This window comes from Accipiter gentilis, chromosome 17, assembly GCF_929443795.1.
Source record: "Accipiter gentilis chromosome 17, bAccGen1.1, whole genome shotgun sequence".
Lineage (NCBI taxonomy): Eukaryota > Metazoa > Chordata > Aves > Accipitriformes > Accipitridae > Astur > Astur gentilis.
Window position 1 is genome coordinate 21,427,810 of NC_064896.1, and position 23,305 is coordinate 21,451,114.

A 23,305-nucleotide genomic window follows, 5' to 3' on the forward strand; every position below is an offset into this window, starting at 1 on the left:
CCAGATGCTAAAACATCGATGCTTCAGCTTTTATTCAGTTATCATACCATTTACCTTCTGTTGTCGCAGCAAAAACATGTGATACATAAATAATGCACAGACAAATCACACTAGCAGCCACCAGTTAGAAAGGAGAGGATGATGCCAAACAACATATTGTTACTTAAAAGGTCTTGCTATCTACAAGCCCTGGAAGTCTGAGATGGCTACAGCATGAACTCCCAATGATATATTTTAAGATTTTAAGTAACACGTGTAGAATAAAGAGAGACTTAACCATAGTTTGAACCAAACACACCTACGAAAAAATAACCACAGCATTTGAAATTGAATTTTTAAGGCTAAGCATAGTAACTGGAGCTACCGTCTATAAACTTTATCGTATATGCACAGGATCAGATACACAATTAAAATTCTCTCGTCTGTAAACATCCCAGTGTGTCTAAAAGAAGATAAATACTCCGATTTTGAAGCTGTTACACAAACTATATGATTAATACTTAACTGCTCAACATGTTCCATTAGGACTCAGTTACAGTATTTTAGTGTTAATCTATTAACTGTATACTGGGTGGAAATTTTAGGTTAGTTTACTGCTAGCATCATTACTCACACATTTTCATATTACTCCTATTCTCACTAATGTGCACTTACTTGAATGCCCCTCTTTTAATAGCTTTCAGTGTATGCTTACCATGCACACTTTCATCTACATCAAGGTAGAAGACATGAGTGGATTGATTAAAATATTAGCAACTTATTTCCAAATAAAATCCCTCAGCTACATCAAAATCCAAATTTGCACAGGGCTGTAGCATGTTTTTATTTGGAATTATCACAATTCAAACACTCTACACACAGAGAGAAATCCATTCATGCTGTGACACAGCCCAAACCTAAGGGGTTTTTTTAACCCTTCACATGAACATCTGAAGAAAGGCAAGTGCTGAACTTTTGATGATATACCTGCATTTGTAAAAATAAAACAAAAATTCTTGTCTCGGATGATTGCAGAACAAATACTTCTTAAAAGGGTTTTTGCTCTCCTTCTAACTTGCTTGAACATTGACAATACAGGACAACCCAAGTAGGAACCATGGTCCATTAATACACACACTCAAAAACGGACTATAGTAGGAGACAATGAAAAACCACTGCTTCTATGCAGAGATATATTGGCATCCATGCTTTTCAAAACGGAAGAAAACCCTTTTTTTTTTTTTATAGCAAACAAAAGGCAGAATTAGGACTAGACTGAATTAGTCTTACAAAGTCATTGTGTGTGGCAAAATGTTAACAGCCTTCTGGTGGGACCCTCTGCTAGGAATGTCCACCTGCCACCAGATGACGTTGCTGGCTTGTCATTTGCTTTTCAGTCAGTGTATACATTGCAGCATGCCTAACTGAAGCTATTTCCTAACTTGGACCACTCCTGACTCCTACACCCTCTGCTCCTCAATTACCTCCACTCTGAAAGCTCCCCTGGCCTCACTCTTTCCAAATTCTTCTTCCTTTCCAATGTCCTCCCACATCTGACCCACATGTTTCTTCCAATTTCCCACCCCTCTTCTCCCTTAGAGTTCTCCTGTATGAACCGTCACATGCGTATCAGCCCTCCCATCTTATTCTGTTTTTCCTAAATCAAAGGCTCATAACTGCTCCTTCAGTCCTGCTCATGGGCACTGCTGTTATTGCTACTTCTCTCTACCCTTTCTGCATCAGGTAGCTAAAAAAACCCAAAACAACAAAAACCAACCAAAACTAAATGCACACACAAAAGAAATAGCCCAGTGGAACTTTTAAAAGCAGAAAGCTAAGACATACCCAGGATAAATCAGATAGAGTACAGCCCTGCTAAAGTTTGTGTGCTGCCTTCCCTGACTCACCTTTTATTTTTCTCCTTTATAAATAGCTTGTTCTCTGTATTTATTGCTGTGTTCTTATAAGAGATCAAATTAAAATAATTTTAAGACAGTTTTCTGTTCTTTAGTTTCTGGAAATAAAACAAAGATTTGTTAGGTTTTCTATACGAGAAGCAAATACCTAACACAGAACAAGTTATTTTGATTGCCTAAGATACTTACCAATAAATTGCTGACAGTAGGAGCTGCTCTTCTCTTTTTAAAAGCTGCATATGTTCAGCTTCTTGCTTTTTTTTTTTTTAAAAAAAACCTTCACAAATTGTAACATAAATCTGGAACACAGTATCAAAAGCTTCAGCCTCCATCTTGTAACGGGACATTCTCTGTGCCTACCTGCTTTCCAAATTGTTTTTTGGAGAAAATAACAATCCCTACCTGCTTTCCAAAGTGTTTTTTGGAGAAAATAATCAACTCTATGGGCAAATGTCTCATTTTATACTCCTCTTGGTTTGGGAAGCTGGTCTTATACACAGGACCATCAAAAAAAAAATATTCCAGCCCTTCAGAATCACCTTTTTCTGCAAGCAAGTGGCTCAGAGAAGGCCTACCATTTATCTTATGGCCAATATCCACATCATGGGACTTCATCCCTCTGTGTGTGGGAAAAATATTCATAAGAACATCCAGAATAATTCATTGTAATTGGGGAAAAAACCACCACCACCAACAACAAAAAGATGAAAACCCTCTACAGCACCATTTCTTCCCATAGATACACAGTGATGATATTCTAGTTCAGCAAAAAAGAGAACAAAAGAAAATATTATGGCTAAAAACCACCTGAATCACAGCAGTAGTCTTTCTCTTAACCCAACTGACCGGCTCCTCGCTTATCACGTCAGTTTAAGACCTGGCAGATATATTGTGAAAAGTAATTCGGAATATTTAGAACCCATACACATAAAAAAACCAGACCAACCAGACGTGCTCAATTTATGCAATATAATGAGGGAAAAAAACCCCAAACCACAAACTCAAAACCCTAGAACTGTATTTCATCATATTGAGATCAGAAAAAGTAGTCTAAATTGCCAATTTTTTTCCAACAATCTAACTTTTCAAGACTTAATATTTTAATAATAAATGACTAAGCGTTATAAGGTTTTTGTTTAAAAAGTGTTTTCACTTTAATGGGTTTAGTTAATAACATCATGAATGGTACAAAACTGTCCTTTTTCACATTTCCATACATTGTATTACGGACCACCTGAAAATCTGGACTAAGAACGCATAAAGTGTCTCTTAATTAGCCCTAGCTTCATTTTTGCCGTATGTAGAGGAGATATGCAGAAAAACATGCATTTGTTACCAATGACATGTTAATATTAGCTTAAACAATAAGATATGGCAGAATGTGCATTGTGTAATGCACAGGTAAGTAATAGGGTAAGAGAGACCAAATGTCAAGTGTTGGCAATGAAATAAGAAATGGCTGATGACACAACTGACATTTTGTGACCATAGTATTAGCTTTTCTGTTTTAAAATTGTTTTAAATAGTAAATATTTAAATAATATTTAAAATATATTTCCCTATGGAAATCATTTACTTGGAAGACAGCCTGTAAGATCTGACTTTTTAAAAAGTAGTATTTCATTTTGACAATATATGAATACAATACATGCCATAGAACTTCAAAGACCCTAAAGTTCTTAGCCATTTTCAGAAAGTTTCTCAATCCAATTTTGTCTCTGATTTTTTGCTAGCAAAACTTTGGAAGTAGCATCTCAAAGAAAACCTGCCTTTAAGAGAAATATTGTATTTCAATAAAAACAAACCCAATGCAAATGGGATGCCATACTAAAGGACAAAATAGTGGAATTAAAAAGCAAATAATTCATCATGCAATTACTTTAATTTCTGTTTTGCTAATTCATAGTCTAAGGAGGGTTTTGTTCTTTCCTAGTGCATCTTCTCTTGAAGTCAAATGAATGCTCAGTTTCCACTGTCAGATGTTAAGGGATGAAGACCTCACTGTTAATTCAAGGAGGGGAAAAAAAAAGGGGGGGTGGGGAATTGAGGTGTGGATGCAGAATTATCTAAAATGCAATAAAACAAAGCAAAGTATTTGTGCAAAAAAAGTAATCTGTACATTGATTTTTTTCTAAGTTTGCTTCAGTATAAAAAGCCTCTTCAATCCCACTAAGAAAGCTTTATTTTAATTTATGATCCTCCAACACACTTGAGAGTTCCATGTTTTTACTTATTCTAATTTGGTAAATTAATAATCCAGCCACCATTTTTGCAGCTGAAGACAAAGATGGAAGCTCCATTATATTAACCTTTAATAGCCTGGGGTAGTTACTTTTATTCAAGACAGGTTTTTCCTGTCTTCTACAGGCACAGTGCTTGTTTAACTGGCCTTGGGAATAAAACAGCCAAAAATACGCCAGGTCACCTTCTATGGCAGTGCAGAGCATCCTGGCCGCTTTTTTTGTTTGTTCGGGTTTTTTTAAATGGTTGTTGCTAAAATTACCTTCTTTTTAAATAGGGACAAACTATTCCAAAAGCCTCTCATTTCTTTTTTCAGCTTCTAAGGACTTGGATTAAAGCAAATACCTTCCTAAAGCTACTTCTAGATTCAAAAATCTACAGTTAAGTATACAGTAGCAGTATAGAAATCATTTAGAAAGCACAGAGACCCCTCTCAATTAGTTGCTTCATAGTCATATTAGGAACGGACGCATGAGACACAAAGTTTGACGAGTTCTTTACTATACCATCAAGGAGCCAACTTGATTGTTCCCTCAGTCTGCATCCTAATCATTTTTAAAACTACAGATTAGGAATTCCCAAACTGTGCTGTGCATATCACTAATGTGACAACAGAACTCTGCCTGGGCAAGTAAATATCTCTCATGAATCTACACACACTGCCAACCACCCCCACCAATAAGGGAATACACCAAGTAAACTGGGGAACCCCCACTATTGATTAAAGAGTATACCAGGCACATTTCTACTATATCTCCAGTGTGCATATTTACATTAAAATAATTTTAGCTGATTGCTGCCAATGTTGTTAACTTTGCTGTGTTATTTCACCATATAAACTCTAGCTCCTACCAGATTCAACACAGTACGACTGAAACAACAGCAACTGTTCAACCCTGTGGCTCCCCTTCATTTCACCGTGAAAATGAATTAGCTTCATGATTGCTCCAACAATCTGCGCATTCTTCCTAAACCCAAACCCATCTCGCTCTCCTTGATTATAGTAGACATAGCAGTAGCACAATGCATCTATTAACATGATAGTGACCTCCCTTTTTAAAGCAAAACCACCACAAAGAGGCTTTAAAAAAGGCAAGGGCACATACCCATCTCTGTTCACTGTAGTCTGCATACAAATTGTAAAAGAGAATTATTGCTTTTAAAAGATGAAAAGCTTTGGAAATACGGTAAACATCCTACAAGGTTCTAAAACTAATCAGCTAAAATTCTGTACATACTTTAATATTCAAACCTCTATTTGATTACTCAAGATCAAATCATTTCATTTTCACATCTATTCATTAAACTCTTTATAGTTCTAAGGTCTAATGAATATTTAACAACTAAATAGGATCAAAACAGGTAACGGGGAAAAAGGTCACATGGCAATGAACATTATTTCATTTGGCCAATGAATAGTGAACCCTGCTTTCTTGGCTGAAATTAAGGCACTAAGTGGCAGTGAAAGGATAAGGGAATGAATTTTTTTTCTATGTTATCTGAAAAAAGACCAACATGACTATTTTTTTAGGACGCCAGTAGAATACATATCCATTCTGAATGACTCAGTAAGGCATTCTGTTGGCAAATTTAAAGAAAACGTTTTCCTGATTAGAGCCCATTACATTCATTGTCTGAGTGTGACTAGTGGCACTACCAACTGTTAACAAACTGGAGGGGGGAAAAAAGCTACAAAGATGTCTGAAGACTTGAAAGGCACCAAAAAGAGAACAGCTCTGCAACTGCCAGTTCTACAAACAATTATGTAAGCTGTGTTTAACACTGCATATAGTCTATTCAATAATCATCAATCTTTGTTGACGAAGATAGTGTAGTAGCTCTTCATTTAAACTCTCAGTTAATCAAGTGCTAGTTTAGTAAAAAATTTATTTTCACGTATCAGAATATAACTGCAGTGTCTAACACAACTACACTTAAAGCAAAACTAGTCTAGTATGCATTATTCTGGTTAACACTGAAGCAAACCTGTATAAACAAAAGGGTTACCTCGAGATATATAGTTTACAATATGAAATCAACATATAAATGAATAGGATTTACTGAAAACAATGGAAAGTGTATTACAAAGATACATGAAACAATTTTAACCACAATATTTTCTCTGTGAAAAATACAACTATTAGTGAGATAAAATGTACAATTGAAATTTTTTTTCCAAAAGAAAAAAAAACACAGTATAAAGGAAAATATTTTTTTTTCTTCAAAACAGGGAAAATAGTTAAGGTCATTGTCTTTCATTACAATATAATTTGACACAAAAAGCAGTCATAGGATTGCACCAACTCCATGTTCAGTCTCCTGAACATGACAATAGTAAAAGGAGTCCATAAAGCATAATGACATTTCTGGATTTTATGATGGCAATATACTTATGCAGAAACTGGTGTCACTCCGGCTCTGTTCACAAAATGTACAAAACTCTAAATTTGGTGGCCAGACATGTAAAAATTAGTTCACCCCAACGCTGCCTTTTCTGTTGCTTAGTCGGGGATGAAAAAATCTGTAGTATTTTAAGTGTTGTTATCTTTTTAGCAATAAAGAAAAAAGTATATGTAGTGCATGGTTTATCACTTGTCAAAAACATTTCTGAAAATAAAACTAAGTTATCCAATAGTTTACAAAATAGAAAATAATTCTTCAGGTTAAAAATGTGGTTAGGTTTACGTTTAGTTCCATCTCCAAAGGACTGATTTCCTTGGCAGCATCACTTTTCCTTAGCAAGAGCCAAGGCACAAAGTTCCATAAAGAGAAATAAAAATGGCTACAAACAAGAACGCAGTCTGGCATTGTAAAAGAAATCAGAGCCTCTCTCTGAGCTTTCTGTTCCATCAGGTTAGTGCTGTAGAAAAATGTGAGATTTGGGATACATTTTTGTTATGAGCATTTCTGCTGGACACGATTCAAAAGTTCACCAAACTTTTCAAAAAGATCCTCCACCCATTTTATATTTTTCATGCACAACTGCACAATCTCTTCCTGTCCTAGATCTGCACTCTTCTTCTGAACAGAAGAAATCTATTTAAAAAAAAAAAAGGGGGGGGGGGGAGGGAGGGAGGGAGAGAGAGATGCATACACATATACATGTTAGGCTGACAGCATTTCACAATTTTCATTTTTATCATATTCTGCAGTTAAATATGAAACTTTTTTTGGAAGAAAACCTTTAAGCTTTAAAAACAATGGAAAATGCCCCCAAAAATGCATTTCTTGACAACTGAGCCAGAGCTCAATTCTCATATTTCTGCTACCTGGAATATTTCCACCAAGGATTTACAGAAAAAAAAAATAAAGGAGTGGGCATTCTAAGACAAAAAGTAGCGTCTAGATCTGAGGAGTTACACACACTGATAAAATTTGTTTCATTTATTTTGGATAACAGTGAAGAATGCTTACCTATCCTGAGGGAAATGATTTCACACAAATCTTGTAAGCCTCATCTCTTAATGTTCTGGGCATCAGTGCCCGTTAGGGGCAACATATGTGCTCAGCATGCCCTCTTCTTTGCCATAATGAGTTAATTAAAATAGGAAGCCACAATCCATCCCCATTTACCAAGAAGAAGAGAACAGTCCCTCTAGTTGGACTTAATTCCCTCAAATTCCCTCAATGAATGTAAAAGTATCTCAAAGAGAACAATACTTACCTCTTCCTTACATGTTAGATATATGTGATATTTGTAATGATGGAGTGAGTGATACAAAGAATACAACTGTATTTTTTCTGGGTCTACTGTAAACTCCTGCAAAAAGAACAGTTGTTTTAGGTAAATTCATGTTATTTTCCAAGACAGAGATATGATAAGACATTTTCTTCTGTAATTTTCTTCAACAACTCAGAAATGGAGTACTTCATTCAAATAATTGCTTTGGCATATTTTGGTACTGTAATTTATATTACATCACAATTATCTCCTATCTCCACTTTTCCTACCAAGTTATTTTGTCAAAACTAGGTTTAAGAATGCTTTCAATCCTCCTGAATGCATTCAAGTCTAAAATGGGCAAGAGACCCCCTTTTCAAGAACTACTGCAAGAATTACCAAAGCTTAACTATTTTTCTACCAGACTGATGTGTATCATTGCAAAAAAACCATGTAGTTCGTGCTTCGGAAGAGCTGATCTATACTTCTACGTTACTTTGGCAAGAAATATGAATGTGGCCTGTATTTACAGGTCATTTGTCTAGCCACTATCTACTGTTCCCTAAGAACACTATGGAAATAAACAATGCGTACACCTCAAGCTTTACCATGTTACTTTTTAAAACTTTTTTTTTTTAATTTAAGATACACACCTTCATTCTGTCACTGGAAATGAGGAAAGGAGCAATAAAGAACTAAATTTTAAAAAGCATTATCTAGTCTCAGTTTTTACAGTACTATTTTTTCATTTTTGATCTAGAAGACATTATATCATTTACTTTAGAGATTTAGCAGCAAGTTTAAGGAACTGTTATCGTTACAAGTTACACAGTGATTTTACCACAACCGCAATGTTGAAGGCAAAATGTTCCTGCTTCAGCAACAGTCCAGGAGGCTGACTGCTATGCAGAAACAGGGTCTGTGGTGACAGAAGCAGAATGGGCTCTAGCAGGGCTCTGCTGTTCGGCGCGCTACAAGAGGTGAGAAGCACAGCAAGAGCAGAGCTCACCTCTTCCTTCCCATCCAACTACACCTACCGACTGCTGCCTGCATAAGGGAAGCAGCATACTATTACTTCATCTCCCTGCAATCTTGAGTAGTTGCTACAGAAGGCTTCCTGTATAAATACACAGGATAAGAGCATTTGGGTCTAAACATAGAACTGAAATAGGGGAATAATTATGAAATGATTTATTGTATTTTGTCTCTCTACTGGAATATAACGATGTTTCACAGATGAGTTAAAACAATGGTTTAATATACTGCTTTAAATCTTGTTTTTTAACATTCCCTTGTTACAGAAAAAGCAATTCACTCAACGAAGATTTTGTATTTTGATAAATCTAGCAAAAAAACCTAATACATGAAGCAGTATTTTATATAAATGTGGTTATCATATTAGAAGTCAGATGGTGGCAGCAATAAACCCTCTGAACACCCACCTGTGCTAATTTAGTGGTTGATTTAGAAGCCCTCAGTGTTTTCTTGTTGTAAGCTTTACCATTCATTTTGATCTTGGACACAGATGTTCCTCCACTTTTTGTCTTAGAATCCCGAGTGACCACTGTCAGTTCAGGAAAGTTTTCCAAAGCATTCTTTAAAGAGAGCACATACAGAAAAAGGATTATGAAAAATTCAAGAATGGCCATTTTTCTTTGAAAAGTTAGATTGCGGCCTATTATAAAACAATTTATTCTTCCACAAAGACCTGCTAAAAGGTCTTCACCAGATCAAGCAAGCATACACAGTTTGAAAAGCACGACCACCTGTTCTTGACTACTATAATTTTTCAAGAAGAGAAGATCCTTTTATTGTATCTCAGATTATCATCTGTGATTCTTTCTTTACAAAGAGAAAAAAAAGGCTCCACTAGGCAATTTTTACCTTTTAAAATGCTTTCCATTCCATTTCTACTCAAGAATCTCTAAGGCCAAGTTACTTGGAGATGCCCAAGTACTTAATTGCCTAGTCAGGCATGGGAAGTCTGCCAATTGCAGGAGGGATTGGATGCCTAAGTTATCTTCACAGGTTTTGCCCCAGCTTTTGTAAAACACAAATTAATTGCTTCTTATCGTATCTGTAAGGTAGAAGAGCTTATGCACAGTGAAATAGATGGCTGGTTCAAAAAAGCACAAGCTTTTAAGACATATTAACTCATGGGAGTGAACTCACAGGATTTCTACCAGCTTCAGTTCTACATTATTTGCATGAGTAATTTTGAATACAACTTCACCGTACAAACACAGCATTATGTTTGCAGCTGCTCTGAAATAGTTCTGTTATGCTATATAACCTGGTCCTGAAAAAAGTATTTCAAGTTAAATGAACATATATATCTTTGTATTATACGCCAGTATGAGGGAAAAAGTCAGGCATACAGAAAAATGTACCAAAGCTGCAGCTTAAGGACCTAATTTGGACTACTGGGTTAAAATACGTAGTTGACTAAATTTCTTTTAACAAGCAGTACTAGAATTCAAAAACCTCCCCTGCCTATATTTTCTTAGCACTTCATATACCTCAGCTGTCTTAGTAAAAAGCTAGAAAATCTACTGCACAGAGATAGTTGCATAGTGGTAGTAGTAACCTCAACTAGCTAACCTGTTCATATACAATATTCATTGCAATACTTTCAAACTGGAACCACAGGTTTCTATCCACTGTAATAGCCTTTCTGAAGGCTGACTTTGAGTGTCAAGGGACTTTGGCCACTTCTGCCTTCCTCTGAAGAGTTCCCATTGCCTTCCTCTGGAGAATTCCTATTAACCACAACAGTTTACATGGCCAGACCACTGACTTAAACCAGACAAATTTAAATTAGAATGATGGAAAAAATACTAGTGATCTCTGCATCTTTGAGAGCACAAGACATAAAATGCTGATAATTATTTCCAAATTAAATTTACACAATTCCACTAAGATGCTTCATTTACTGAGCTTCAGCTAAAGCAACAGCAGTATTTCCTAATTTTGTTTATAAAAAACTATAACCCGAAGGACACAATAAACTGTTAGAACTATAAAGAATGTTACAGGCAAAACTACCAAACACTGACTGTTAACTTCAGTGTCTGATTTGGTTTGTAATGTAATACAAATTGTTTGTTTGTAATATTAATACTGTAGTAACAATTGTATCCAGTGGGTGGAAAAATGTTAAAATTCATCCAGGCTTTTCAATGCAGAATAGTAAAAATACTCAAACTGAATGATACTCATGAACAGTAACGGTATTTTTCACTTATTGCTTGCTTCAGTGCTTCATTCAACTCTAATATCTGAACTAGTCATTTGATCAAAGCTGGAACAGAAGCAGACTTTCTTGTATTAATCATCAGATTAACCCGATTCTTAAAGAGTATCAAGCACATTTTCCTAACCATCACAAACACTTATGATGACAAATAGGTGTTTCATTTTTGTCCAAAATATTGACCCAAGAATGGCACAAGTTGGTACCATCAGAACAGAAGGCAAACATAAAAGGTTTTTTATCTCGCAGTTTACATCACAAGCAGATCCCTTCCTTACATCCATAACTCTGTTAACTTCTTGCAGATCATGATGAAATACAAGCTTAAGCTAACTTTAGAGATATGATACGTAATCTGCTTCTAAGTGAACATAGAGCAAACCTATTATATTAGTTATGAACTCCAAATGAGTAAGCAGCTGTTAGTATTACAGACGAATATATTAGCTTTTTTCCCTTAAACTTGGGAAAACCCAAAATAAGCCACCTCTCACTTTGTGTGTACTGTGAATGTAACCAGAATTCTACAAATTCTTAACCTAACTTAATGTGGCCTATCTTCTCTGCATAGTCAGGCTAAAAGAAGTAGCTATAGAAGTAACTACTAACACAAAACTCTTGCCACAAAAGGAGGGTTAATACATGCCACCTCTCTGAGGGTCTGTGTATGGTTTCAAAATACACAGCCCTCCCCATGCCTTCCTACTGTAAGGAGAAAGCCACAAGAAATTCTGTTCAAACAGGTACAAATTTTACAGCTGTTGGGAAAACAGCCTAATGAACAATAAAAAGTTCAAGAATCACGTGAATTAAAGCTGTTTCACTAGTCGATGATGTTCTCATCCCTGAAACAAGGTCACTTAGCGTCCCACAAGACTTACCAGGAATGAGCTGTGGAAAAAAAAAAGATCTTTTCAAGATTTCATGATGAAAAAGCAGAACTGTCAAGTCTGCTATTACCTCCCTCCTCACCTAGCTCTCAAAAAGAAGCACAGAGCAGTACAGAGAGACAACTAATTTTCCAAGTGTCTCTGTATTGTGGACATAAGGGGACAGGAGAAAGACAGGCAAAAGAGCAAGTTTGGTCTGATGGTGTTTATAGACGGTCTGCGTTACTGTTCTTGTAATTGTTACAGGAATTATCAGTCTGATTATAGACATCGACAACTAGTTCTCAGACATGACTGAAAATACCCTTAATTCGCGTTACTGCACTTTCGAAATCTGCATTGCTGCTTGGAGGGTGGGTGGGAACAGTGGGAACCACAGTGATTATCCTCCTGTTTACCTTCTCTCTATTGAGATGGTACGGCTGCTCTCTTCCCTGTCCACATCCAGACCTGGTTTTTATTACTGTGTCAAAGCTGCTGTAATATGGGCTTGTTATCCACACTTTTCCCAACCATCCATGCTGAAGATAGATAAAAGAGTGCACAAATGAGTTGTTCTCAAGTCTCTCTGTCCTGGTTTTAAACTACTCTGATCATGTTCTCCACTTCAAAGAAGTTCAGACATCTGCTCCACAGCGTAGCTATTTCATGTAAAAGTTTATTAAGATTTTTATGCAATCAATCACTTAACCAAAAGCTCTAGAACAGGAAACACATTTTCTTTTGGCAAACTTGAGAAGCTTGAAAGAAAAATAAAATGCTTGAGAATGAACCAGAAAGCATGGGGAGTAAAACTAAAACTTTACCTTTGCAGTATAAACTCCTCCATCACAAAATGTTCTCCAAATGCCACACACAAGCACCGAATTTATAGCATCTCTTTCAAATCCATATTCACTTCAGTTACAAATTTGCCTTCTGGGTTTTAAGTTGTGCCTGCATGGTACGCATTCAATGACTGACTTATAACGTTACTTTAAAAATCTTATAATTTAAAAGAGAATACCTTGAAAGTATGATCCAAGCGTAATTTGGAAAGCAGCCTTTTCCTATTGTCATTCAGCATACCATCAATTTTTCTCATGTGAGGCAAAAGTAGCTCATCTAAAAGACACATAAAAACCCCATAGCAGTTGATTATGAAGAGACACGGAGTAGTGAGATTCCTGTTCAATATATACTTCAACCCATTAACATAAAACGTGGACATAAAAAATAATGTGATTTGCACATAAACTAATTTCAAAATCTCTTTTTTTTTTTGATCACCCTGCAAAACTGGTCTAGATATTATGCAGTTTAATTGCTGACTGCAATCTTGCTCCTTCTCTGCCTTTGTTAAAAGAAAAAAATTAAGATAGAGCACTACGGAGCATAAATCTTATAGACAATTTCAAACCATTTCCTAGATAATCCTCTTCTGTGCAATACAGCTGGCAGTTTTATGAAGACAAGTATGTGGTTTTGACATTTGCTATTCCATATAACGAGAGATGACTCTGCTGGCTTTTATAACAAAAGAAAGTGAGGAAAGTGCTTACTGATAAAAGTTATCTGATAAACCACCGTAAATTGCACAATATGCATTTAAACATAGGCATGTGGCCGTGAATGAAAATTTACAGCTTGGTATGGAGTCTTTTATTTATAAAGTCAATTTATTTGGTTTTAGTGGGACCACCAACATAATGCACAGGTATGAAATCTTGAGATAAGTGTGCGTTGATGCACAACCAGAGCAAACCAGGAAAACAGAGTCTAGAAAATATGTTTTTTTAATACAGGCAAACAGAATGTAGTACAAAACAACAGACTGCAACTAAATAATACGTGAAATGATTGTTCTTTTGGGACCTTCATCTTTATACATGAGTGTTTTGCTAAATCTTGAGAAATAGAACAGTTTTGACTTGTATCCTGGAGTCCACTACAGTAAGTAAGTCCAGGCATTTTCTCCTCAAAAAAAAAAAAAGGAATACAATTGTCTCTGATCAGAATTTTAAGGTTTCAGAGTTTGAAAAGCAGAATTTTTAACAGCAGCAAAACCCGGAACTACTTATAGTTATAAGGGTATTTCTTAATCAGAAAGTAAACACACACTTGAAACGCTGTAATCTGAAATAAATATTTGCTAAGATTTTTAAAAGATAGTAACAGCAGAAACAAAGATCTCAGTTTTGACATTCACAGCACAAGCCTAATGTAACAAAGCGGACAAAACAGTATTTCCAAATTACTCTGATTATGCAAAGAGATAGTGCAAATATATATTTATGCACACACATAATTTGCGTAAAGCGTTCTTCATATCTGGTATGAAGCTAAAAGTTTGGTGGCTTTTTTTCTGTTTTTTTTGTTTGTTTGTTCTTTAAATACATTCACTTTACTGATTAGTAACCTTAAAATTTAATAAAAACATACAAATGTTAACCATACTGTACCATTGCTCTTTTCCAAAGCTTGCATTGTGTCTGGATCCAAGGCAATGCTAACAAGCAACTCCATGTAGCTCTTAAAAGTCTCTTTCATAGCTCTTGTGTTCAAAAAGCGAGTAACAAGGGGAGCTGGAGGTACAAGCTCTGAAAATTAATCGGAATATAATGATTTTTTTCTACAAGAGCCTGCAAATACTTGTGTTTTTCAAAACTCAAGGTTTGTCTCTTAAACACAAAAGTGACCCCTACTGGTATCCCAAGAGATTAAAACTCAGTACAATCAGAAATCATACTCTACTTGCACACCAAAGCCAGGTACAAATGCCAAATCTGGTACAAACGGTACAATTTTTTTGTAGAAACACATACAATTACTCATAACTATCAGCATTTAGATTATAATATTTTAGGGAATTTAAACATTTTTCTATTATTGTAGAAGAAAGCCTAGAGAAAAGGGATAACGAGTAACTTCAGACAAGCAAAGTGCCCTAAATGCAGGTTTCATGTCAATGCAAGTACCTTCTAAAACCACAAAATTTGAAGTCATCCAATAGAAAAACATTCAAAAGCACTAATGTCACTTAGGAGCCTGCATACCACTGAAGTCAACCCCACCTAATTGTCCAACTCCAAAAAAACACATAAAACAAATTTTACCAGCAAAGCAATGTAGGCATATTTGTACTTATTCTGAGGAAGCTTTTATTTTTTTATAGACAGAAATTTTAAACATGCACATGGAGTAGCCATCAGTAATTGTAAGCATTCTGGAGCTTTTTATAGGCTCTGTGTACAATACCAGTATTTTGCAGTAATTTAGCTAGCAGGGCTGTTAAACTTTCTCAGATATCCACATTTCTATGGACGACTATCATCACCAGGTTACTTGAAACTTTAAATATAGACAATTGTACATACTAATGGTTATTTTGGTAAGTTTGCTTGAAAAATACTATTTTAAAGGTGCTGCCCTCAGCAGAGGCACTGTTCCAGTACACCAACCCTAGCTTATCTGCAGTTAAAGCCACTGAGGCCAATGTGCTTTGGAAATGCAGCAATACAAAGCATGGATACAATGCACCTTAACTTCAAACATACAGGAAATAAACAACAACAACAACAAAAAGCAAAATGCACTGTGTATCTGCTACCACAGGTAATCTCTATAAACACTGTACACTACAAAAATTCTTTTCTGTTCTGGAAAACTACTGCAAACATTGTACCTCAACGTTCCAAAGACACCATGAATGTCATAACAGCAAATCTGCTCAGCAGGCTGCATTTGAACAGCTGGCATTTAGACAAGCAACGAAGCAGCCAAAAATTCAACTGCTTTTTCTCCTTGGGTTTTGAAAAAACAACAGTAACATCTGAATTCTGCCCAAATCTGCATGCAGACAAGCATTGCAGGAATGTTATTTTAGACATGACATGGAGTTGCAGTGGAAAATTAACAAAGAATCTGATTCTTGAGATGTATTCGAAAAATCGAATCAGCTCCTCCTCCTACAATTGTACCCATCTTAGAAAGCAAGTAGTAAAAATATATTTATCTCACTGATAAACTACATTTGAGATAACTTCAGTTGCACACATTTGCTCATACATAAAAAACAAGTAAAAAGTTTTAAGAAAACAATTCTGCGTGGCAGTGTCAGATTTTAACTTTTTTTTCTGAGGGTAGTAAAGAACAATTTGCAAGATCAAGCAACGTGTTTTTATAATAATATTTTCAGTTAAGTTCGAATGGGCCTAGATGCTAACAATTCTATCTCGCTCACCATCCTCATCACTCTGAGCCTCAGGTGAAGAATCAGACTGGGAAGATGAAAATTCTTCTTTCCACTTTTTCCTTTTCTTTGGTGGTGGTTCAGCCTTTACCTTTGGCTGTTTAGCTTTGGGTTTCACAGAAGAGACTTTTGTTGCTGTTGGTTTTGGTGTTGGTGGATCAGGGGTTTTGTTGTTGCTGCTACTAGGTTTGCAATGAATAGTCCTGCAATATTATGAAGACAATCTTTATGAAAATAATTACCACACAAGTTTTGGCATTAATAAAATAGCTATAGTCTTATTTAACCAGAATATATTCCTCATGGATTATATATACTTATTTCATTGTCACATGTAACTAGGAATTAGGTCATATGCACTATACTACTATATTTTTGATATAATGCTTAACAATGGTTCTCAACTATCTATGATTAAATAGTATTCCAATTTTATAACTAGATAAACAGGCACAGAAGGTTTAAATTGCCCAATATTAGTAGAATTTACGAGCTATAGGAGATTGGAGCCAATATTAAAATTGATTACTTCATGAAAAAACCCAGACTTGACAGACTTGAACAAATACTAGTAATCAATGAGATTCACTGACAAATTAAATTTGGGATATTGTATCCATACTAAGATGGGAGAGAGTATCATTCAGGTAAAAATGCAGGAAATGCAGGATCTTGAGGACTCGAATAAGAAACCAGAAAACTCCTCTCCTTTCTGCTTCCCACCACTCAAAACAGGAAAACAAAAAGGAAACTTAACATCGTAAGTGCAAAGTTAAGTACTTTAGGACTAATAATGCACTACAGTTTTGAGAATATGGCAGGGAATACAATTCTGGGAAGTGCTAGGCAAGTGGTTTTTTTTGTAGAAATGAGAAAGCTCAAATGGGAAAGCAGTGAAATGTACAGTAGAAACATTGTTAGTATTTTCTGGAACATTGAGCACAATTTTAGTCATCTGTCCGAGATGAAGATTTCAAACCAAAATGGATGGAGACAATAGATACTAGAATGATTAGAGGAATGGAAAGCCTGCCTTAGACGAGGAAGTTGGAAGACCTTGATTAATCCATCTTAGTGAAATGATGACAGAGGTGGAACCTGACTGCTCTCCAGAAATACATCATGCAGTAAAAACACCACAGAAAGACAGAAATAAAAGCCAAAAAACAGTACTGAGAGAAGAACATATGGATACAAGCTAATCAAGATCATGGTCTGTTAAAAGACAGGATTGTTTCAGAGCACTGGAGGACAGGTTCTGGAACAGCTTTCTGTAGCCCAAGAAAGAAAAGAGTATCAAAATCCTAGCTAGTTTTAAGTAGATCATGATGTTAAAAAATTGATTATCTGACAGCATTGCTTTCTTTGAGAGCAAACTAGACTTAAAACCCAAGTTATTTCTTGAATGAAGAGCACTGTAACTTTTTTCATTAATGTTTACTAACATCTGGTAAAGAAAACATATTTGCATTAAATTATAATTATTGAAAATCCATTGAGAGAGAAAATCTTCAGATATCATGTGAAATTGTGACAAGATAAAATAAGCTAAGCATTAAAGCATGACAGAGTTTGTACATTTTTGTACAAAGATTTTGTATGTCTGCAATTTTTTCCAAAAGCACGATCAAACATCAACACAAAATGCAATAGCAAAACCCTTAGTAAGTGAATGACAGTGAAAACCTTATCAGAAGGAAGGTGACAGAGGAAATCTCAGAGATAGCCAAAGTACATGTGTGAGACACACTTACAGTCATAACGTTTTGCAGGACCAGTAGTATATTTACTGGAATAGTCAAAACCACACTATGTTTGCCCTGCATTCTTTACATGGCTCTCCAGAGTGACAGATTTGTTTGGGTTTTATTTATCCTTGTTGGTAGTTTAAAAGAGATACTACTGGAATTACTGATTTTAAGGCGTGGATAAAGGTTACAGGAGATGACTCAAAGTGATAAGGCTTTTTGGGGTGAGGGGGGTTGGGCAGGTGCAATAAGTAAAATACCCTCAGTGTGCAAGGACATATTAAAAAAGGAAAAACATCCTTGTGACAACCAACTTCAGAATTGAACTTTTGTTTTTAAATTCAACTTTCCAGGACTGAGAAGAAAGCATGATACTTCTAGTATACGGGGACAGGACAGTCATTAAAGCAATCTAGAAAAACATACCTAACCTGCAAAGTCCACTGGATAGGAGAAAACATGCAAAAAATTAGAATCATTACACTTGTAGGCTTCTATCCTTATGTTGAGCAACAGGGCAAAAGATGACAGAAAGAAATGGCATGCAGAGCCCTAACACCTCTAAAATGAATGATTACTGCAATCCAGAGATTCAAGGTAGGGAAGTCATGATACAGCAGTAATTTATATCTAATTTCTTAAAGCAAAACACACAGTTCTCAGTTTACAGCTTAAGGCTGAATTAACATAATCTTGAGTTATAAGTCTTGTTTATTAAAATAGGTGTGTTCTTAATATGAACACAATAGGGCAAAATGAAAAACAATTTGAAATAAAATACCTTGCTGACTGTACAGGTTTGCTTCGTGGTTTTTTTGAACATACTCTGACATACTCCTTTTTGTTTGCATTTTCAATGAACTTCACATACACTCGTTTGTATTTTGTTTTTGCATCCCCGAAATACCCAAGATACTAAAAAAAAAATTAATACACAAGTGTTTCTGTTAAGTAATATTATTCAGTTTGACAATTAAAAGTTTAAATACTAAAGAAAAAAAGTCAGTTTAAAAACAACTTGTTTACTTACAAAGATGAACCATCCTACAGCATTTATAATTTAAGAGAAATTCTCCAATGGGTTTTCACATAATATTTAAAGTAAGAAAATAAGGCAAGAGGTACTCTGGGCTTCATTTTCTCCCTTTATTTAATCATCCCCATGTGTTATCCCAAAAGGATTATCTGCCTGGCAAAGAGCTGCCTGTTGAAATTTTATCCTATCTGTATCCCTCCCCTTGTGGAAAGCAGCTGGTTCACAAGCCTGCTTCCACTGACTTTATTCTGGTTGTGAAAACTTGTTCCTTTACACAGCCTGAATGATACCAAAGAACCCATGTTGGAACGAATCTGCCCATTAATATATTTAGAGAGAATTTTAGAGTAGGAGGAAATCAAGAAACCTCCCCCCCCCCCCCCAAGGATGCTTGCTAAGAATGTATGTCAGAATCACATTTTATTTCATTTCCTAGACTTCCAGTAGGGAAATCAGTTCCCACGAGGCTTCCTAAGGAATTTTTAAGACTCACACTGTTAGTAGCAGCAAATTCTCTCTGTCCATCTCGCACTTCAGGAACAAACTTTTGCAATAAAGCCTTCTGTACTTTCCAAATAGCTGGAGGCTCTTTTCCTGTTTGCAAAGCAACCTGTAAGAACATAAAATTATTTGCTATAAACAGTGCTTATTTTTCTCCCAGAAGTGTGTTTGTGCATTATATTTTTTGAGCAAGTTACCCAGGGATAAAATTGAAATAAGTAATTCAAAATTCCAAACCCTTAGTCATTACGTGCCATTTGCATCAAGACAGTATGACATGAACTACAATAAGTATAATGCAAACCACAAATTTTACTTTCAGTGGTGAAGTTGTGCCAACCAGCTTTGCCTATGGTATGATGTCTTAACTCATGTACCATCCAACTGAGCCACAGAACTTTGTTTTTTAAAGCAATACAACACTTTCCAATTTTTTATTCTTTTGCTCTCTGAAATACTTTTTAAAACAAAAATGCAAGAATCACAACAAGTAGCAAAAAGCTTGCAGATCACTAGAGATCCTGAGGCAGAAGCCCAGGTACATTACAGCATGATGTCTGCACTAATGTGAAAAGAGATAGTTCAGTATGAATTAGTAAACCAGATTTTACATTTTCAGTTCCACTTAACTGTAAAAAAAAAATGAGTTCAAGTTGACTTTCTTCTTCATGTAGTTTGAGAAATAAACTATGTTAAAAACAAATTTGTAATTATTAGCTCTAATGAGAATTGTCTATAAATCCTACACGCAAAATACTAATCAAAAACCCCTCTCTTTTTGGAAAACATATAATCAAGTATTGGTCCCTTTTTCATGACTGTTTAAATAACTAAAGAAATAATTTTTAAAAAAGCTTAAAATTAAAAATACCTCATAACATACCTTTATCAGTTTTATAAGTGACAAGGGAATATATTAAAATTGGTAACGCTTGTCTTATGTGACAAAGCTACATGAATTGATTTAAAACTTAAGCTCAAGAGGTTGAACACATAGACAAGTAATCAAAAGTATTAGAAATTAATGGTAAGAACATTGATGGCTACGACAGCAACAAAAGGAAAGGTAAACGTGCAGAATAATTTAAAATGGAGAAGTAACAAAACCAAACCAAAACTAGAAATCAAAGACAAAAAAGAACATTCCTATAAACTCATGCGAAGTGCTGTACTGGTTGCTTATGGAAGCCATTTCTTGTTGGAATAGCAAGCAGAACCTCTTCCAAAAAAGAAGAAAAGACAATTCCAAGATCTTTTGCAAAAGTCATTTCCTCAACACCTTACACTTGAAAGCCTACTACTATCTTAAACAAAAACAAACAAAACAAACAAACAGAGGTAGTCAACAGCCTGTGAAAAATTTATGCTTTTTAATATTAAAAAAAGGTAATTCCAAGTTCTAACAGATGTTAACAGCACACAGGTTTACTTCATTATGTATGTAGCATAAAATGGGTCATGTACATACAAAACATATTCATAACCTGCACTAGAAAGACACCTTTAAGGCACCTTGGCAGCAGTCAAGGAGTATTAAAATAGAAACACAAAACTAATCTGCATCATTTCTCCTTTTGGTAGTTTGTTGAGACTAAATGCATATGCAGGATTTTTCATGATTTGTTTTTTTCTTCACAGCAAGTATCCGGATTACCTTTAGCGTCTCTATATCTTCAATCTTCACTACAAATTCATCACGTTCTCTGTACATGCCCTCTCCTCCACTGTCCATGTTCTCCTCATCAGTACATCCTTCTATTGCAACAGTCGCCTGTATTTTTGCCAATTGGTCTGAAGTCACAGCATCCTGTTGAGCTACTTTTAAGGGGTCAGCTGGATTCATTTTCTCCTGCACATTGACTACAGGAGCAGTTATCTGTGGAGACTCCTGCTTTATTACAGCAGTAGTGGCAGTGGTGGCAGCAGTAACAACTGCCACTTTTTCAGCTTCTGAAGAAAAAAAATCCAAATTTTAGTTAAACAAATTATCAAGGATTAGCAACATAAAATGGGAACTAGATTTATTTTTCTTCTTTTCTGTTACAATACATATTAAAAAACAACTGTTCTAGGAAAAACACCTGTTCTAAGAGTTAAAATAGAAGCATTAACTTGGTCACAACTAAGCCTTAAATGAAACCAAAATATTGTAGCTAGTATACCTCTGTTTGTATTAAACTGCTGCATCGGTTAGCATCTAGAAATTCAAAGATGAATGCTTTAGAAAACAATTTGATAGTTACAGACATTATCAACAGGAAATACTGTTGTACTTTGTGTGAATAACCAAATACAACAGTAAAGGTTACAACACTAAACCTTGTTTCCAATCTGCTGATAAGCACAGTCCTTTTAAATTGGATTAAGGAAAGAAAAATACACATGAAATACGAAAACATTTGCTGTATGACTTTTGGGCATTTATCGTTTATATCTTGTGATAATGTAACTGGAAGTTCCAGATTAAAACTTGGGCAATATCCTAATAATTTTTAATATTAACAGAGATGAGCAGTGAGAACCGATGATATAAAACAAAGAAGGAAAAGAACATTCTTCTCCTCCTCTACGCCAAAGAGCCAAAGGCAACTCCCACCTTTCAAAATTATTATTCTTTCCCACCTGAAAAAAATTAGAATCCTTTTTAGATATTACTTTATACTCTTTTATACTTATTAGTTTTAACACTGACTTGCTGATCTAAAAGAAATCAAGTTATATTAGCTATAGCATAATTACTAATATCCTTAGGAAACTGGCTTCAAACTTTAGATAACCATTTTACAGTTTTGCTACAATCACTGTTAATTCTTGACTTTCACTTGAAAGAATAGAAACACGATAACATGACATATTTTAATGAAAGTGATTCAAAACAAATGATTTAAATATCAAATTAACGTGTCAATACAAAAGCTATATACCAGATATGTGAAGATTCATTAAATCAATTCGGTAAAATTTCTCAGCTATGAAATACGTTCTTTGGGATATATCATATCACATTATTGTAAACACATTGTATTTTTGTTCTGTGAAAACTATGACAGCTTTAGTTAGACACAAAATTATTAGTTCCCCAAGTACATTTACACATTCTTCAGAATAGCAGATAAATGTACAGAAGCTACTTATTACTACCAACAAAAGACTATGTTTTAGTATTTGTCTTTCCATACTTATGCGCAAAAACAGACAGAAGAGGGAATTACTAGAAAATCTGCAGAACACCAGCAAGTAAGAAAGAAGTCATTACTAAGCATCTGGTATAATGTACAAACAGTCTTGTATACAACAAAACAGGAAGGTGAATTCAAGAAATTGGTGGTATAAATATTACATGCTTATGCGTAATAAGGAAGATACAATAACATTGTAAAAGAAATCACTGCAAATAAAACACTAATGGAAATGTCCACCCAACAAAAAAAACTTTGAAATATTTCCTTAGGAAGTCATACACAGAACACGGCTTATTAAAATTAACAAGCTGCAGCAAAAGGCCTACACCATAGTACTGTCCACATTTTGGCTTTCTGGGAAAAAAAAAAAAGTCACTGCTTTCTTGTTTAAAATACATGTTTAAAATACATATGCAACTGAAAGACACATGAGGAACTTCATCTTCTGTAACGGCCTTTCCAAAATGTGTGAACTTAACATAATTTAATAGAAAAATCCACAGAAGAAAACAGAACAGTAATTAAGATGAAGATTGTTTAATATATCACGTATTCTGCAATCTTTTTCCATTATTTTAGGTCTGACTACCACAATTTAAGTTCAATTGTGCTATGTATTTTTCAGTAAATCATGTTACCTCTACAGAAGAAAACAACTCCCTCTTTC

General features: G+C 35.1%; 1 protein-coding gene across 2 annotated transcripts in view; it reads right to left on the bottom strand.

Annotated features, from left to right (window-relative positions):
• Positions 1 to 3,917: 3,917 nt before the first annotated feature.
• QSER1 (glutamine and serine rich 1) overlaps positions 3,918 to 23,305 on the bottom strand; it is a 47,006-nt gene continuing 27,618 nt past the window's right edge. For both annotated transcript variants that reach the window (XM_049820418.1, XM_049820419.1), the window contains 9 exons: positions 21,111 to 21,406; positions 19,449 to 19,565; positions 18,701 to 18,834; positions 16,163 to 16,374; positions 14,382 to 14,519; positions 12,947 to 13,044; positions 9,240 to 9,392; positions 7,801 to 7,896; positions 3,918 to 7,172 (listed from right to left, as the gene is read on the bottom strand). In XM_049820418.1, coding sequence (XP_049676375.1) covers positions 7,032 to 7,172; positions 7,801 to 7,896; positions 9,240 to 9,392; positions 12,947 to 13,044; positions 14,382 to 14,519; positions 16,163 to 16,374; positions 18,701 to 18,834; positions 19,449 to 19,565; positions 21,111 to 21,406 — 1,385 coding nt within the window. In that variant the 3' untranslated portion in view covers positions 3,918 to 7,031. The remainder of the gene's footprint in view (positions 7,173 to 7,800; positions 7,897 to 9,239; positions 9,393 to 12,946; positions 13,045 to 14,381; positions 14,520 to 16,162; positions 16,375 to 18,700; positions 18,835 to 19,448; positions 19,566 to 21,110; positions 21,407 to 23,305) is intronic.